This window comes from Brachycentrus maculatus, unplaced genomic scaffold (assembly GCF_059751285.1).
Source record: "Brachycentrus maculatus isolate JH-2025_06_01 unplaced genomic scaffold, ASM5975128v1 h1tg000225l, whole genome shotgun sequence".
Taxonomy (NCBI): domain Eukaryota; kingdom Metazoa; phylum Arthropoda; class Insecta; order Trichoptera; family Brachycentridae; genus Brachycentrus; species Brachycentrus maculatus.
The window spans coordinates 247138-266958 of record NW_028280976.1 but is presented as its reverse complement, the minus strand read 5'-3'; the positions used below and the strand labels follow the sequence as shown (position 1 = coordinate 266958).

The 19821-nt window shown below is 35.7% G+C and overlaps 1 protein-coding gene across 1 annotated transcript; it reads right to left on the bottom strand.

Moving 5' to 3' along the window:
* Positions 1–1475: 1475 nt before the first annotated feature.
* Positions 1476–17099, bottom strand: LOC148306823 (venom protease-like). The gene is made up of 9 exons (XM_088264328.1): positions 16907–17099; positions 11995–12098; positions 10432–10636; positions 9238–9389; positions 7101–7213; positions 4961–5110; positions 4142–4271; positions 3543–3674; positions 1476–2448 (listed from the first exon to the last, which is right to left on the bottom strand). The coding sequence occupies exons 1-9, from the start codon at positions 16986–16988 to the stop codon at positions 2278–2280; spliced, it is 1239 nt and encodes a 412-aa protein (XP_088120454.1). The 5' UTR covers positions 16989–17099; the 3' UTR covers positions 1476–2277.
* Between the last annotated feature and the right edge of the window lie 2722 nt (positions 17100–19821).

Genomic DNA, 19821 nt, shown 5'->3' with positions numbered 1-19821 from the left:
TATTCAATATTACCCTGGACTGGTATCTGAAGCGGAGGAGGGCTGATCACCTTTCCTTCATATGTTAACTATAAAGATAACACTGCGTTTATATGATGCAGTGCCCTATGCACCATCGGGTGTGAATGAAGGTTTGAAGAATAAGATTTATTCAATATTACCCTGGACTGGTACCTGAAGCGGAGGGCCGATTACCTTTCCTTCATATGTTAACTATAAAGATAACACTGCGTTTATATGATGCAGTGCCCTATGCACAATCGGGTGTGAATGAAGGTTTGAAGAATAAGATTTATTCAATATTACCCTGGACCGGTACCTGAAGCGGAGGGCTGATCACATTTCCTTCATGTGATCAAGATAACACTGCGTTTATATGAAACAGTGCCCTATGCACCATTGGGGTGCGGATAAGGGTTTTAATAAAATGGAAATAGATAAAAAATAGAATTGACAATGATTGAAAAATATGAAAATAGATTTGTCTGGTTGTGGTCCCGTGGTTAGGTTAGAGATTTTTGGTTCGAACCCACTCTACCACAATTCGATACCTATTGGTAATAATGATCCGCTTAGGCTCACAGAAATAGTCTTCTTCTTCTTCTTTTTTTAGGACTAAGTCCTGTCATACTCCGGTTCGCTCCTGGGAGGTGGGAGACCAGCTATCTCTCCATCGTTTAGGTGGTCTTCCTGGGGGTCTGATCTTGCCTATGCTGCTGTCCGCTGCTATCCTCACCTCTCCATCCCAACTCGCTCTTCTCACGTGATCTCTCCAGAAACGTCTTCTTTCTCTTCCCCATCGCGCAACATCTTCACCATCGCAGATTTTTCTTATTCCTGAGTTTCTAACTCTGTCGCGAAGTGTTAGGCCTGCGATGGGTCGTAGAGTCTTCATTTCGGATGTCCTAAGAAGGCTTTTTGTTTTCGCGGTGTCGGCTCTTGTTTCCGTGCCGTATGTCAGGATCGGTCTTATAGATTCTCACCTTACTCCCTTTTAGCATGTATTTATTTCTCCATATAATTTTTTGTAAGCATCCAGCTGCAGCAGAGGCCTCGTTTGCTTGCTCTCTTACCTCATTGTACGGGTTATTGCTGCTGGACAAAGTAGTATGATTTTGAAATATTTATGTACCTAAATAATAAAAAAAAGCACAAATATTTGTCTTTTATTCAAACCCTTCCACACCCCAATGGTGCATAGAGCACTGTATCATATAAACGCAGTGTTATCTTGATAGTTAACTCATGAAGGAAAGGTGATCAGCCCTCCGCTTCGTAATTCGTAGTAATATTAAATAAATATTAGAGTGAAAAAATCACCCATATTTATTCTAACCCCACCTGGGAATCGAACCCGGGACCTCCAGAATGGTAGCCGAGCATACTGACCATTACACTACGGAGGCAGACATCTTTCAGAGACTGGAATCTTTTAGAAAATAAAAATAGAATAAAAAAATAAGGAACACGATACATAATTATAAAAGCGTTGAAAATCTTTATTGATCGTTTCAGTTTAAAAAATTAGTACATGTTTTGTTCGGCATATCGTAGTCATACGGGAAAAAGTGACCAACTAACGTGAAATGTACAGAAGGGCCATTTAAGTCACTTTTGCTTGGCAACAAAATAAACATCAATGCAGTTAGTCATTTTTACCAAGTCAATATATTATACTTCCAAGTTTAAAATCCTTTGGGATGTTTTCAGGGCAATATTAAGCTAGTAAGACATCAAATATTGAAAGCTGTCCCACCGCACGCCCAGACCTGATACAGAAGCATCTAGGCTTCCTGACAGATCTGCTCTTGCCAAGCGATTTTTTAAAACTAAATTGCGAAATTTATTGAAAATGTGAAACAATATAAAATTGTATCCCGATTTTACTGTGAATTTACATTTAAAAGCTTTCAATATACCTGTCACTGCTAATCTAAATAAATACAAGATTGTAAGTCCGTCACCAAATTTTCTAGAAGTAGGGGTACTTCTACTAAGGGGTAGGGGTACTTCACCGGGAAAGTAGCGGTACTTCTACTAAGGTGTACTTCACCGGGGGGTGTAGGCAGTGAAAGGGATTAGTGTTTAGTTCAATTAGTCAGGTAGATCCGATTCCGACTCGATGTTGGCCGATACACAGACGCCCACAGCCCCGACCAGCACAGCAGACAGACACGGAACAGTGCAAAGATATCAAATAGTCAACGTTTTTGTAAAAAATGCACTTGGTCACTTTCTCCTGTATGACTGCGATTTATATATATATTTTTTTTAGAGTTACGGCCAGACGATGCTTTCTATCCATGGGATGAACGCAGAGACCCTCGTATAAAGAGCAGGCTGTCCGACAACTCCACACAGCTTCCCGTTGGAGACTATTCCTATAACGAGGTATGTGCACTTCACCCTGTAGGAATAGTATAGGGCTAGGGGCCCACCGGAATCTCCCTGAAAAACGAAAACATCCATATAAATCGGCTTTAACCGTTCAAAAAAAGACTAACATATTCATTCAAACCCTTATCCGCACCCCAATGGTGCATAGGGCACTGTATTATACAAACACAGTGTTATCTTGATCGTTAACACACGAAGGAAAGGTGATCAGCCCTCCGCTTCACGTACCAGTCCAGGGTAATATTGAATAAATATTAGAGAGAAAAAATCACTTATATTTATTTGACCCCCCCTGGGAATCGAACCCGGGACCTCCAGAACGGTAGGCGAGCGTGCTGACCATTACACTTCGGAGACGGACAAACATAACATGAGATGTCAAAAAATAATATGAAAATAACTCCTGTAATTGGAGATAATCCAGATTTTGTAAACAAGTATTTGGACACACTCAAAATGTTGTAAACTAACTAACTAACCATCACGTCGCTTCCCGCTTCCGTTAAAAACATTTTTTTTTTAAAAAACCATCTGGCAACGCTCACGGAACAAGCATAGATCCACTCTTGTCGGAAGCCCAAAAGCTACTGCCGCTAGCCTTTAGCTAGCCAGAGAACATTGAGCTTTGAGCTCCTTACTCTTGCACAGTGCAGGTATGCAAGAGTGAGATGCGAATATAATGTCGCGGTTCCCGCACACTCTTCACGCGCTGTTTATATATATAATACCTCCGAAGTACCCGATAAATTCTGATTATTATTAATATTATTTTTTTAATGAATGCGTAAATATGTTATGGAGGAATGTCTAAAATCTTAGCCTTGTATTTATTATATTTATAGAGATATTATGGTTATTAGAAGCAATGAGGGTTAAAAATACTACAGACCATAAACAATCACTCGGCGGGCAACACTGACAAGCGCGTCACGCGGGCCGCCCTATCAAACAGTGGCAAACGAAGAAAAGAAGGCCGCTTCCGTCCTTCGTGCGGTGACGTCACACTCGTCCGTGGTACTTGTGATACAGAGAAGGCGCACTCTTGGTGTGGAGATGCGAGCTACCCCAGTACAGGAATGACTGCAGGACCATGTGTTATGTGTAGGAATGGGAAGTGTTCTTTCACAGTTAATACGTGTGCATACCTGGCAAGTGTCCTTCCGTTCTGTGGAGTGTCCAGCGCAGAGCTGCGTGGCATCGTTCACTCCTTCCTTGAGCGTCCTGCTAGGAGGATTCTTCCTGGAACACGTGTCGTAGTCGAACTTCTCCAGGGTCACCTGCAATTAGGGGCTTGATAATACACGGCTTAGCAGCACTCTGCGATGGTTAACGCAGTGAAGAAAACTTCAACGTGCCAGGAATCCATGAAAGGGAATAGGACTAGAAAAAATACTACTCAAAAAATACTACAAAAAAGAGAATATTTTTCGTTTCGGTTAATGATAGAGGATCGACGCGCCCCTCACAGCGCCCCTCTTTACTTTATACGGCACACCAGGGCGCCGCGGCGCACACTTTGGGAACCCCTGCGTTAGAACTTAGACTAAAGCATGTCTAGATAGCAACCACTATTACGGTTTCAACGTATGGGGTCCATACAAACAATAATATGACTGTAACAGCAAAACTTGACGTGATACAAGCTTGTCACCATATAGACTTTGAATAAGAACGATAATTAACTTAGTCCAATTCAGTCATCAAAATTTCAGTTACGAAATCATTGTTGGCCAGTGTAATCTACCTTAAGCAGAGTGTTACTCTGATTTCCTCTGGAAGCTGTGGTACCCCACCCAGTAGCGATGGCTTTCGTGTCTTCCACCTCATCTCCAGTGTGCAGACAAGCGGGGAGAATTCTCTCGGTGAATATTGCCCTTAAAAAATCAAATTTCACGTGTTTTTATTGATATCTCAGCAAACATGGAGAAGAATATAAATATCTGGGTACCTACAGGGTTTCCGACCAGTTATAATTTATGTATAACCACAGGGATAGGCAGAGAGAATAGAACGTCGCACATTCACAACTACTCGGCTTTTGTGTGATCTACTGTCCCTCTATCCGCACTCAGTCACCGCATGACGGCACGTTGGAACAGACGTAGCGCTTATGACTCAGCTGGTAGCGAGTCGGTACTTGCCACGAGCTGCGTACTACGATTTCCATACAAATATAAACTGAGATATTTTGGTATCATGAATATTTTTTTCGTCCACCTCCGTAGTGTAATGGTCAGCACGCTCGGCTACCGTTCTGGAGGTCCCGGGTTCGATTCCCAGGGGGGGGGGTCAAATAAATATAAGTGATTTTTTCACTGTAATATTTATTCAATATTACCCTGGACTGGTACCTGAAGCGGAGGGCTGATCACCTTTCCTTCATGTGTAAACGATCAAGATAACACTGCGTTTATATGAAGCAGTGCCCTATGCACCATTGGGGTGCGGATAAGGTTTTTATTATTATTATATTTTTTTAAGGAAAATGTTTACAAACGAATGCATGGACCATGAAACGCTGAGAAGAGAAATGTGAGCAACAGTTGGCAGAGAAAAGTGATACCTTTTGTCCAGTTCCAGCAGGGCTATATCGTTGTATGATGATCCTGCCTTATAGTCCGGGTGGAGTTGGGTGCTCGCAATGTTGAATAACTCATTTGAAGAAAACTGGGCGTCAGTGTCTTTACCCCCAAGATGTATATACTTGACATAACTGTAAAAAAATACAAATTTGAGGACATGTCCCAAAACTCACGGACTTGTGAATTTTGGGACGTATCCATTTCGACCCGACTCTTCACCTATTAAGTCTTAAATGTGAAGCTGTTTGACAAGACAACAGTCGACATTAATACAGTAATAAGGTCATAATGAGATCTTATTATCTCAAAAAATGCCCCAAGTGTGTCGCACACACAGCGTGCATCCAACACACCGCTAGACTGTAATAGGTCTTCTGTGTCTTCTCCGCTCCGTCGCTCTCGGGGTTGTAAATTCCGAAAGTAATGTACCTTGGCGAGTGAAAATATTTCCAAAATATTTTCGGATTCCAGTAGAGATGCGTAGGTCCGTGTAATTTCCGATTCATTGCCCATTGGGCGTAGCGATGGTCAAGTCCCAGAAGATTCCGAAGTCGAAGTAGAGGCGAAGGGTCGGTGGAGATCAAAGTGATACGCAGAGCTCGGTGACCGTGAGTGGAATGATTTAATTTTGACAAAACACATCTTTTAAATGCGTACGGAGCTAATCCGCCTAATATAAGTGATTTTTTCACTGTAATATTTACTCAAAATTACCATAAACTGGTACCTGAAGCGGAGGGCTGATCACCTTTCCTTCATGTATAAACGATCAAGATAATACTGCGTTTATATGACGCAGTGCCCTATACACCATTCGGGTGCGGATAAGGGTTTTATATTATTTATATTGTTTTATCTGAATTGAAATTTTGATGTATTTCTAAATTTTCTAAATTATTTATGACTTGACCTTTATTTGTAACAGAGTGTAATAATTTAAGTGTATGAGGGTCAAATGAGTAGTTAGTTTCCATGATATGATTTGCGAATTCCGAAAAATAATTACTTGTTAGTCCGCGACGATGTTCTCTAATTCTGATTCTTAATATCTAGGTACTGAATGATGACTGAAAGGTATTTTTTGGTGAGTAATAGGTACTGAATGATGGCTGAAAGGTATTTTTTGGTGAGTAATAGGTACTGAATGATGACTGAAAGGTATTTTTTGGTGAGTAGTAGGTACTGAATGATGACAGAAAGGTATTTTTTGGTGAGTAATAGGTACTGAATGATGACTGAAAGGTATTTTTTGGTGAGTAATAGGTACTGAATGATGACTGAAAGGTATTTTTTGGTGAGTAATAGGTACTGAATGATGACTGAAAGGTATTTTTTGGTGAGTAATAGGTACTGAATGATGACTGAAAGGTATTTTTTGGTGAGTAATAGGTACTGAATGATGACTGAAAGGTATTTTTTGGTGAGTAATAGGTACTGAATGATGACTGAAAGGTATTTTTTGGTGAGTAATAGGTACTGAATGATGACTGAAAGGTATTTTTTGGTGAGTAATAGGTACTGAATGATGACTGAAAGGTATTTTTTGGTGAGTAATAGGTACTGAATGATGACTGAAAGGTATTTTTTGGTGAGTAATAGGTACTGAATGATGACTGAAAGGTATTTTTTGGTGAGTAATAGGTACTGAATGATGACTGAAAGGTATTTTTTGGTGAGTAATAGGTACTGAATGATGACTGAAAGGTATTTTTTGGTGAGTAATAGGTACTGAATGATGACTGAAAGGTATTTTTTGGTGAGTAATAGGTACTGAATGATGACTGAAAGGTATTTTTTGGTGAGTAATAGGTACTGAATGATGACTGAAAGGTATTTTTTGGTGAGTAATAGGTACTGAATGATGACAGAAAGGTATTTTTTGGTGAGTAATAGGTACTGAATGATGACTGAAAGGTATTTTTTGGTGAGTAATAGGTACTGAATGATGACTGAAAGGTATTTTTTGGTGAGTAATAGGTACTGAATAATGACTGAAAGGTATTTTTTGGTGAGTAATAGGTACTGAATGATGACTGAAAGGTATTTTTTGGTGAGTAATAGGTACTGAATGATGACTGAAAGGTATTTTTTTGTGAGTTAAAAGTGCCAATTTTATATCACCCGTATGAACGATGGTAGGTGCAGTGGGCGGCCGTCATGACCCATTTCTCGCTGATTAGAGTACCTCCACAGTCCCAGTTGATTTGTCCCAGATTGTCGTATCCCAAATGTGCCTAAAAGTGAAAAAATGGAGTTGTTACAATTCCTGATGATATCACCGTTAAACTTTCTTTTTTTATTCTACCAGAAACGTGATTATTCACCTTACGGATGAAATCGCTGACTCCTTTCAACAATGTCATATCAAAAAACACGATTTTTCAGGAGATCGTTTAAAGTTTAAAAATATAATACAAAGTATTAAAAATAAATATCTACTTATAATAAATTTGTCCGCCTCTGTAGTGTAATGGTCAGCACGCTCGGGTACCGTTCTGGAGGTCCCGGGTTCGATTCCCAAGGGAGGTAAGATAAATTTAAGTGGTTTTTTTACTGTCATATTTATTCAATATTACCCTGGACTGGGTACCTGAAGCGGAGGGCTGATCACCTTTCCTTCATGTGTAAACCATCAAGATAACACTGCGTTTATATGACGCAGTGCCCTATGCACCATTGGGGTGCGGATAAGGGTTTTATTATTATTATAAATAAGGCACTTATTGAACTTTTTACTGTGCAACAGATCTTTTTAGGTAAAACCTGAATGTTTTTTCTCCATTTGAAAAATATTTATTAGTATATTTAAAAAAATAATTATACAATACCTTTTCTTCAAAATGCAAAAACAACACTTTCTGCCCTGTAGCGGGTAAATATTAGGTTAAAAACATGCCGCTTTTGCTGGGATATAGTACATTTTCTGGGCATTCCGAAAACATGCACAACTGAATATTGACGATTTTTGATATATGACGTTGTTGAAAGGAGTGAGCGATATGTCAACATTACTAGTGTCTCAGTGGATGATTCTCATGTGTTATTATTAGCTAAAAAAATAATATGAAAGATCACAAGACTATCGGTAACATTTTCATTGAAATCTGTAGGGAAGTAAGGGAGATATGAAGGTTTAAACTTTACATATTTTAATAAAACTAAAAAACTAGAATTTCACTAATGAAATTCTAGTAATTTTAAGCAGTATGTTTCGAGTTTATCTTTATAAAATTAAAAGACTTTATTTATTGTTTCGGCATTAACTTTGTGGTAAGACATGTTACAATGATTAAAGAAAACACTTGTTTTTTACCACTTGAGTTTTATTATAGATAATTTTAATTTATGAGAGTGAAATGAGATATAAATATATTCTCATAAATTAAAATGATTACACCTTGTTCCATATAAAGGCCAAATTATGAATTATCTTGAAAATTTAGAAATACAAAAAAACCTAAATTCTAATAATAATCTATTAAATAATATATTGTTTCAAAATTCTTCACCTTTGCTTTCCATTTTTCCTTTGTTTTCTAACTCCGCCCCTTGACTAACCCCTTCCCCTTACTTTCCCCTCTCCTTATTTATAGAATAATTTTATATTTTAGTTATTATACAGACCTGAATGATGGAAATTTAACTTCTGAAACATGTAGTCTATAATAAAACTCAAGTGGTAAAAAACAAGTGTTTTCTTTAATCATTAAAAGGCTTTGTTTTCACCACTTTTTTTTTTTAATTCAACCTACCGGTTTCAACAATACATTGTCATCATCAGGGTTTATTTTTAATATAAAAAAAACATTAAAAATATTAGAATACTTTCACAAAAAAAACTTGCACACACTCCATAAAAATCCTATAAATAAATCCTAAAATTTGAGGATTTTTATGGTGTGTGGAAGTTTTTTTTGTGAAAGTATTCTTATATTTTTAATATGTTTTTTTTTAATTTAAAATAAACCCTGATGATGACAATGTATTGTTGAAACCGGTAGGTTAAATTATATGTATAAAAAAAGTGGTGAAAGCAACCACAAAGTACCTGCGGAAAACATTCAAGAAATGTTTCGAGTTTGATCAACATATGCAGAAGTTCCAAGAATTTGAGTAGTGTGGTTGTGAATCGTGGGTAGAATTGGCGAATGCTACACTTCAGACGACCGTAAGCCCCGCAAATGCCAGACTTCTACATTATTCTTCTTCTATTGTTTATTTTATGTTTTGTAATGGATTAAAACTTGTAACATCTCACCATGTAGGGGAATTCCCCTGGGGAGGCGGGTGTACCTCCGACTATCAGCGGTGTCGACACGTGGCCGCACGTGTAGCGACGTACAAGCGAGGCGCCTGGCAGGAACGACGACGATATACAAGGATACACACTCTGCGAGAGCTCTATACACTCTAAAAACATAAAAAAAACATTGATTTTTCATCATACACATTGTTCTCATCTTTTCCGTTATCCATACCAAAAAAAAACACGAGAAAAACACCAACCTTGTGTATAATAGCATAAATGCAACTCTGTACCGTAAAGATGTCTTTGAGTCTCTGAGTCTATTTCCTTCTACATTCGCCGAATACATTTATTTAGACATCACACATCCCTGTTTAACACCTCTGGATATATGGATTTGTACGATATATCCGAACCCCGTATTATTACTGTTATTTTACTGTATAAAATGTAGTTCCACCAAAAAATGACAGCAAATAACTTCAAATTAAAAAATCTTTAATACATTTGTAGAGTACCTACCGTAGAATGGGGCTACTTAAACCCAGTGCAAAAGATTTGAAGATTTAAATCTGTATTTGGTCTACAATAATGAACGTATCGACATGATTCATTGTTTCCCTGACAGGTGACACTTATTGTCACGATATTTCGATCGATACCACGATCTAAATAAAAAAAAAATGTACTGGGCTCAAGTAACACATCAAAGATCAAGTAGCCCCGTTCTACGATACATATTTCATAGAATTAGTGTGGGGTGGATGATCAAATTTCCATCAGTTTAAAAATGACACACGGTTCATCTCAAATTGAAACACCTATAAAAAAAACTAACTAGCTAACAAACCATACACCGTTCTACCATTCAGAAGTAGTCTGACCTCCATTCTGCGGGCAGTGCTCCCTTACACTCTGCACCCATTCCGACTGCAGGTACGTCTACCTTACACTGTTCTACCATTCAGGGAGTAGTCTGACCTCCATTCTGCGGGCAGTGCTCCCTTACGCTCTGCACGCAGGTACATCTACCGTACACTGTTCTACCATTCAGGGAGTAGTCTGACCTCCATTCTGCGGGCAGTGCTCCCTTACACTCTGCACCCATTCCAACACCTACCATACACTATTCTACTATTCAAGGAGTAGGTAGTCTGACCTCATACGCTTGGCCTATCAGTAATTCTACCATGCACTAAATCTTACTGTCCCAAGCCTTTTGTCCCCTAGGCTGGATCTTAGCAGCGTCTGCTGGGATGGGTGGACAGGTGCTGGAGCGTGGTGGTGGTGGAGGAGGGGGTCTTCTGGTAGTCGGCGGGGGTGGGGGCTGTGTGGTTGTGGTGGTCGCCACGACAACGGGAGTGCTCCCTGGACAGCACACTATGGTGGCCACACCCTCGTACGAGCATATCTGAAACACACACATCAGTTCAGTTCAGTTCAATCGTCGTTTAACACAGCAAAAAAAAATACAATTTTATATCGAAGTAACTGCATCGGGTTGATGGATAACTGATGGATAAAATTAAAAATGATGACATCAGGAATTGATTGATGACGTTGTTGAAAGGAGTGAGTGATATGCACTAAAGACTATGGCTCTGGCTAAGAGAAATGCAGAGAAGCTCAAGTATACACAGCGATCCATGGAAAGATCCACGCTCAGTTTAAGTCTGAGGGATAAAACAAAAAAATGATATACCAGAAAAACGACCAAAGTAGAGGACATCATGGACCGCGTGGCAAAACTCAAATGGCAGTGAGCAGGACATTAGCAAGATGGACCCCAAGAATTTTACGATGGAGACCTTGGGAGAACAAAAGAGGTGTCGGGAGACCCCAAAAGAGATGGTCCGATGATATAGCCACTGTGGGGGGTAGAAACTGGCTGCAAGCAGCAACCGACCGGAGGATATGGAAAAAAGTGGAAGAGGCCTATATCCAGCAGTGGAAGACAGAAGGCTTATGAAGAAGAAGAAAAAGAAGAAAAAGTAGTCCCGTGGTTAGTATCACGGACTCTTGAGCTTGAGTTTCTTTGATCGAACCCACTCCACCACAATTTGATACCTATTTCTAATAACGAGCCGCTTAGGCACACGGATATAGTACGAAATTAAAGGTTTTTTTTTGTAAATAGTACAAACACAAATATCATTTTTTTAATTAAATTAGAAACGTTTTTTTTAACACGCTTACTGATCATCGCGCCGCTAGGGGTAAGTAGAGAGAATAGAACTCCACATCGCATATATATATATATATATATATATATATATATATATATATATATATATATATATATATATATATATATATATATATATATATATATATATATATATATATATATATATATATATATATATATATATATATATATATATATATATATATATATATATATATATATATATATATATATATATATATATATATATATATATATATATATATACTTTAAAGCTAAATTATTAGAAGTTTTATAAACCTAAAAGGGTAATTCTATTCCCAGTCCTCTCTTTTTCTTCTTTTCCTATCACTGTCATCTCCTTTTCTCTTTATCCCATCCTTATCTCATTTCTCTTCTTATATTGACTTATTTGACTTTTCCTATGCATAAATGTGAAAAACTGTAACTGGTATTCATCATATTTTGGAACTGTTGTTTTTCCTTCTAATAAAATTTTTAAAAAAAATATATATATATATAGTCAATTTAGAAAGTGAAGGAATCGGGGGTTCCTCAAGGATCACTTCTGGGACCTTTACCTGCGGCGATATACCCCTTCTTATTCCCTGCCTGGCAGCGTTACACTGCTGCAAATATCTGCACACTCCAGGTTGACCGCTCCCTTCAAAAACGCAACTGTCACCTGCAACAAAACAACGTTTCGATCAAATCAAACGACTATATCGTAGTCGTTCAGGAGAAAGTGACGGACTAACAAAACGTAAAATGTTCAGGAGGGCCATTCAAGTCACTTTTGCTTGGCAACAAAATAAATATCAATTTTTAATTATTTAACCCTTATCCGCACCTAACGGTGCCTAGGGCACTGCATCGAATTGACGCAGTGTTATCTTGATCATTACTTACATGAAAGCAAGGTGATCACTCTTGCGCTTCAGGAACCAGTCCAGGGTAATATTAAATAAATATTACAGTGTTAAATCACTAATATTTATTTTCACCTCCCCCCCTGGGAATCGAACCCGGGACCTCCAGCACGGTAGCTAAACACGCTGACCATTACAACACGGAGGCGGATATAATATCAATGCAGTTAGTAATTTTTAACAAGCCAATATATCATACTTCTAAGTTTTAAATCGCTTTGGGATGTTTTCAGGGCAACATTAAGCTAGTAAGATATCAAATAGTCAATATGACGTTTATGTAAAAAAAATGCACTTGGTCACTTTCTCCTGTATGACCAGTCACTTTTGCTTGGTAAGAAAATAGACATCAATGCAGTTAGCTATTTTTGACACGTCAATATATTATGTATGTCAATATATATGTCCGCCACCGTAGTGTAATGGTCAGCATGCTCGCCTACCGTTCTGGAGGTCCCGGGTTCGATTCCCAGGGGGGTTTAATAAATATAAGTGATTTTTTTCACTCTAATATTTATTCAATATTACACTGGACTGGTACCTGAAGTGGAGGGCTGATCACCTTTCATGTGTAATCGATCGAGATAACACTGCGTTTATATGAAGCAGTGCCCTATGCACCATTGGGTTGCGGTAAGGGATTATTTCAATATATTAAACATACAAGTTTAACCCTTTCCGGTACCCCAAAATAAAATAAAAAATCTAGGTAGACTGTTATATTCTATTCCACATCGATTGAGCAGGATTCGTCAGTATCCAATTCGAACCCCGCCCACTCCTTTCATCCTACGAGTATAAAGGTCTTATCTTATCTAATAATCATTCGCTCAATTTTGAAGATGGGATAGAAATTTCGCATTGTAATAACAGAACTAGTCAAATTAATAATTTAGAGGTGTTAGAAATAAAAAAAAGCGGTTAAACAAAAATTAAGTATAATTAACAACCAAATAAACGTTAGTCAAAGTCCCATTTTTAATATTTTTCCCATAAAATCAAACCCTACCTAAACAGAGTTATCCCCTTCCTTGCTCTTACCCCTCCTTAAAACACCATTACCCCCACCCCTACCCTTTTGAAACCCAACAACTTGTACACTGTTTCTTTTTATATATATATATATATATATATATATATATATATATATATATATATATATATATATATATATATATATATATATATATATATTTAGTAATAAATGAAACCCTGAAGAGGGCAACAGGTTGTTGCCGAAACTAGTTGGTTAATAAAAATGTGAGTGGATCAAAACACAAAGTATTTTTATTTCTCGAAATAATATATCAATATGATCCACAAAGTAAACGCTTTCAATATTCAAAACATATAAAAGTTTATTCGTTTACAGGTCTAATTCTTAATCCCGGCACAAGACCCCCAGACTGGTCGACGAGCAGCAGCAGCAGATCGCCTCCTCGCCTCCTAACTAATCTCTGATGTATTATTTTTTGACATCTCATCAAAGATGAAGAAGAATATGGAGGTCTGGGCATTTACGGGGCTGACGACCACACTACTCATTTTTTTTTCTTTGCCTTACGTCCAAGTGACTCTGAAATCTAGCTACGGCTTATGCAACACCATTTATCATGTCCCTACTCATGCTTCAACTTTATAAGTTTCATATCCAATGCCTACTCGTGACTGGATTTACTCTTCATGTTTAAAGTTACTGTAATTTCATGTAATTCATGAGTGAAAATTCTAGGCAAAAACACTCGCCCCACACTTCTCAAATTCTTGGAAGTTCTGCATATATGAACCAATTTAGAAACCTTGTTCTTGAATCACTAGAACTTCACTAGAGACATCTATTGGTGAGATGTAAAGAAGCTTTTTACTAAGCAGAAACTCTTATATTAGTATGTGAGGTCCGAATCCTGGATTATAATCACACACATGAGAAACGCCAGAAAATACCATTTTCATTTTTATTATTTAAGCTTATAATTCGACCAGACAATTTATTTACAACATTTTGAGTGTGTCCAAATACTTGTTCACGTAATCTGGATTCTCTCCAATTACAGGAGTTATTTTCATATTATTTTTTGACATCTCATCTAAGATGAAGAAGAATATGGAAGTCTGGGCATTTACGGGGCTAAATATATATATATATATATATATATATATATATATATATATATATATATATATACATATATATATATATATATATATATATATGTATATATATATATATATATATATATATATATATATATATATATAAATATATATATATATATATATATATATATATATATATATATATATATATATATATATATATATATATATATATATATATATATATATATATATATATATATATATATATATTTATATATATATATATATATATATTTATATATATATATTTATATATATATATTTATATATATATATATATAAATATATATATAAATATATATATATATATATATATATATATATATATATATATATATATATATATATATATATATATATATATATATATATATATATATATGTAAAATAAATATAAGTAATTTTTTCACCGTAATATTTATTCACTATTACCCTAGGCTGGTACCTGAAGCGGAGGGCTGATCACCTTTCCTTGATGTGTAAAACGATCAAGAAAACACTGCGTTTATATGACGCAGTGTCCTATGCACCATTGGGGTGCGGATAAGGGTTTTATTGTAATATATATATATATATATATATATATATATATATATATATATAATATATCGAATATTATTCAACATTTATTTTCATCTTTAAATGAACGTCCTTAGAAGCATTTTTAAATGAGTTAAATCGCGAATACACTTGAAAAACTGGTTTTCCCTGTATTTCCACATCATATTAATTGATTGACCTGGGGTCAGTTTATCAATCTGATTATAATATGTATCTTCTCGGGGTATTTCCTAACATTTATTCGTCTTGTCATATTTTCTAAACAAGACGCCACTAACCCGATAGATCTTTATGTCGTATTGCCTCATCAATTCTTGTCAACTGCATACCTTCTTTTGGACATTATATATCCAATTAAAATTAAAATTGGACATACCTATACTAAATGAGAAAATATGACAAGACGATTAATAAAAATAAGTGATCTAAGTCATTGTTAGCCGCGTGTGTGCCGCGGCACACTGGTGTACCGTTGATTAGTTGGTGTGCCGCGAAAAGAAACGTCTAGTTTTGTAAAAATAACAGAATATCTCCAAATTTTGGTTGCCTGCGCTCAGTTAAGTTGACATTTAACATACTATTTTCAATGTGTTATCATAAGTTCGTCTAAGTTCGTGTAAATTTGTAAATTTAAAAATTTGCTTAGATTATTTATAGAAGAGACAGATTTAAGCTCTTTTTTTCTTTTAGCACATGATCGCTAGCTTTTTACTTTTTTCTTTTTCATCTTTTTTATGTTTTTAAGTTCTTAATTTTTTTTTTTTTAAATGTTTACTGAGAGTCAAGAATTTTTTTGTATTTTATATTAAGTTTTTTGTATTTTGTATTAACTTATAAATGCCCATAACCATTTGCTTATAAATGCCCAGACTTCCATATTCTTCTTCATCTTTGATGAGATGTCAAAAAATAATATGAAAATAACTCCTGTAATTGGAGATAATCCAGATTTTGTGAACAAGTATTTGGACACACTCAACATGTGGTAAATAAATTATCTGGTCAAATTATAAGCTTAGTAATAAAAATGAAAATGGTATTTTCTGGCGTTTCTCATGTGTGTGATTATAATACAGGATTCGGATCTCACATACTAATATAAGAGTTTCTGTTTAATAAAAAGCTTCTTTACATCTCACCAATAGATGTCTCTAGTGAAGTTCTAGTGATTCATGAACAAGGTTTCTAAATTGGTTCATATATATAGACCTTCCAAGAATTTGAGTAGTGTGGTTGTCAATAATGGGTAGAATTGGTGAATGTTACACGTGTGTAAAGTGATCACTTAAACCAGCCTATGACGGTCGTCAGCCCCGTAAAAACCCAGACTTCCATATTCTTCTTCATCTTTGATAAGATGTCAAAAAAAAAAATAATAACTCTTGTAATTGGAGATAATCCAGATTTGTGAACAGGTATTTGGACATACTCAAAATGTTGTAACCGCAATTGAAAAACCTGTCCATATTATCGTTTTTTGGTCTTCAAAAGCCACACTAACGTTTTGCAAATAAGAATATCCTAAGTAAAATTATGACTTACCTAAGTAACTTCACTGCTAACTTAGAATCAATGAAATGTATAAACTCATGCCTCTAGCGAGATAGCGAGTGCTTTTGTCTAGAATTTTCACTCATGAATTACATGAAATTATAGTAACTTTAAACATAAAGAGTAAATCCACTCACGAATAGGCATAGGCTATGAAACTTAAAAAGTTGAAGCCTGAGTTGGGACATGATAAGCGGTGTTGCATAAAAAAGTCACTTGGACGTTAGGTTATTAAAAAAAATTCAAAAAGAAGAAATACAATTAAACATTCTATCGATTAGTAGCTACTTACCTTCATATTGCCCGTTAGCGAGGCAAAAACTGCCCAGCAGTACGCATAGCCTGGCCAAATTCGATGTTGACACGGCCGCCATTTTGTTTTGGTCACTTCAAACTGAAGATATTGTTTAAAAAATATGTTTTTCTCAATTTATGTCACACACGCGACGAGCCAACACACACGGCGACGGCTCTGAGGCAACAGTGATAAAATTAAGAAGAAATATATGGATAAAACTTGATTGTAATAAATTGCTACTTAGCTCGATTTCACACTGCGCCCGAAGAGGCGATTCTCTGACGCGCTGCTTTCGAGGACTATATAGCAATTCTAAGAGAGAAAACTAACTGACTAAATAACCATCACGCCGCTTCCCCGCAGGGGTAGGCAGAGAGGATAGAACGCCACACCAATATATCTTTGCAAACTATCTTCATCTCTCCAAATTCATGAATGTCCTCATATATACCCGTTGATTATTACGACTCCCGACCCTACCCCTTTCAAGTACTTGAAATACTCGATCTTTCAAGACTTCATTGGTCTTCTTCTGCTTCTATTACCAAATTCATTCGCCTCATAAATTTTATTCAGTATTCTTTCTTCACTCAACACACATATGTAGATATTGTTACTTATATGAAGCCAAGGCGATCACTCCTGTGCTTCATGGACCAGCCCAGAGTAATATTAATATTACTCTGGGTTTAAACCTTCACATAAGTGACGATTAAGACAATACTGCGTCAATAGGATGCAGTGCCCTATGCACTATTGGATGCGGATAAGGGTTAGAAGAATTGGTATATATGTATCAATATATATGCAATACTCATCAATTCTCATGGCGAACAGCGAGTTTCTTGACAGCCGATTCTTAGCATTTTCAAATGTAAAAAATCTTTTAAACAGCAATGGTGTATGTACCATTGATATATTTAAAAGATTTTTTACATTTTCCTCTCGTCTCCAGCATTGTGAAATAAAATATTAAATTAAAAATGTGTGTTTTCTACTTTATTTGTTTTCCATTTGACCAGACTGAGCCTCAGCGACGCCGGCCGGGTACAGCTAGTAAGAAAATACGACCAAAGTCTTGTTTTTCTTCGTAAAGATAAAGAATTCAACCATGAAAAACTAAAGTGTGAAAGTTGTGTAATCCACTGCTTTTTAAACTACGGGATTTTTTTTTTCTTTTATAAACGGCCGAAGCCAATTTATACATAGTATAATCCAATATTTTATTTATTGTTTCGGCATTAACTTTGTGGTAAAACATGTTACAATGATTAAAGAAAACACTTCGGTTTTTACCACTTGAGTTTTATTATAGACTACATGTTTCAGAAATTAAACTTCCATCATTCAGGTCTGTATAATAACTAAAATATAAAATATAAAATTGTTCTATAAATAAGGAGAGGGGAAAGTAAGGGGAAGGGGTAGTCAAGGAACGAAGTTTGAAAACAAAGGAAAAATGGAAAGCAATGGCGAAAAATTTTGATACAATATATTATTTAATAAATTATTATTAGAATTCAGGTTTTTTTGTATTTCTAAATTTTCAAGATAATTCATAATTTGGCCTTTATATGGAACAAGTTGTAATAATTTTAATTTATGAGAATGAAATGAGTGATTGGTATCCAAATTATGAATTATCTTGAAAATTTAGAAATACAAAAAAACCTGAATTCTAATAATAATTTATTAAATAATATATTGTTTCAAAATTCTTCGCCATTGCTTTCCATTTTTCCTTTGTTTTCAAACTCCGTTCCTTGACTAACCCCTTCCCCCTACTTTCCCCTCTCCTTATTTATAGAACAATTTTATATTTTATATTTTAGTTACTATACAGACCTGAATGATGGAAGTTTAACTTCTGAAACATGTAGTCTATAATAAAACTCAAGTGGTAAAAAACGAAGTGTTTTCTTTAATCATTATTCCAATCTTGTTATATAAACATTTAACCCTTACTGGTCTAATGTCGAATCTCATTCTGCATCGATTTTTTGCTCTTAGGTCCCATGTCGGATGTTATTCGACATTTTTTTCATCATTAGTATTATTTATTAAAATTCCAAGCTTACATTTTTATCACTCTTATCTATTACAATAGTATGTGGAGCAGAGAACAAAAGTTTTTTTCCAGTTGGAATGTAACTGACTACCTAGATTTTTTTTAATTTTGGGGCACTGGAAAGGGTTAAAATTACTGCCGGTACGTGGAATTGTGGATGAGTATCATCGTTGAACAACAAACTAGACAAAACTATCCACATCTTCTAGTACACAACCATGATACACGATTTACCCACAACGAAGGTTTGATAGTCGCAAGAATTAACAATAAATATTCATGTCCATGTCCAACACTGCAATATATCGTTGCAAACATTTTTATTTTGTTGCCGCTACACTACCATTTGCGTTATACAAATATGAGGGGAGGGTGGACCATACACATCAACAAATAGAGCCGCCAATAAATTAGCGATGTTACCAATATAAAAATAAGTCCATCGTTTCTGTGACGTCATTCATTGCCGACTTACGAAAACAACGTATTTACGAAGGCGAATTTTCCACAAGAAAATGATTAATGTAAATATTGATTATATCGGGTGTTATAAACACTGCACCAGTCTAATACAATCCTTTATAGGTTGAGTGTGTTAAATTAGATATTCCTCTCGTCTGACCATTAGGCGCCCGATTCGAGATGTTTGAATATCTCTGACTTTAGCCTTCAGAAAGGTCATTCGGTTATTATTAAATAAAATAATAATTATTTATCATTATCTTATACACGGTGATCCGAAGTTGATGGTTCCTATTAAATTAATACATACATATCTATGTATATATATATATATATATATATATATATATATATATATATATATATATATATATATATA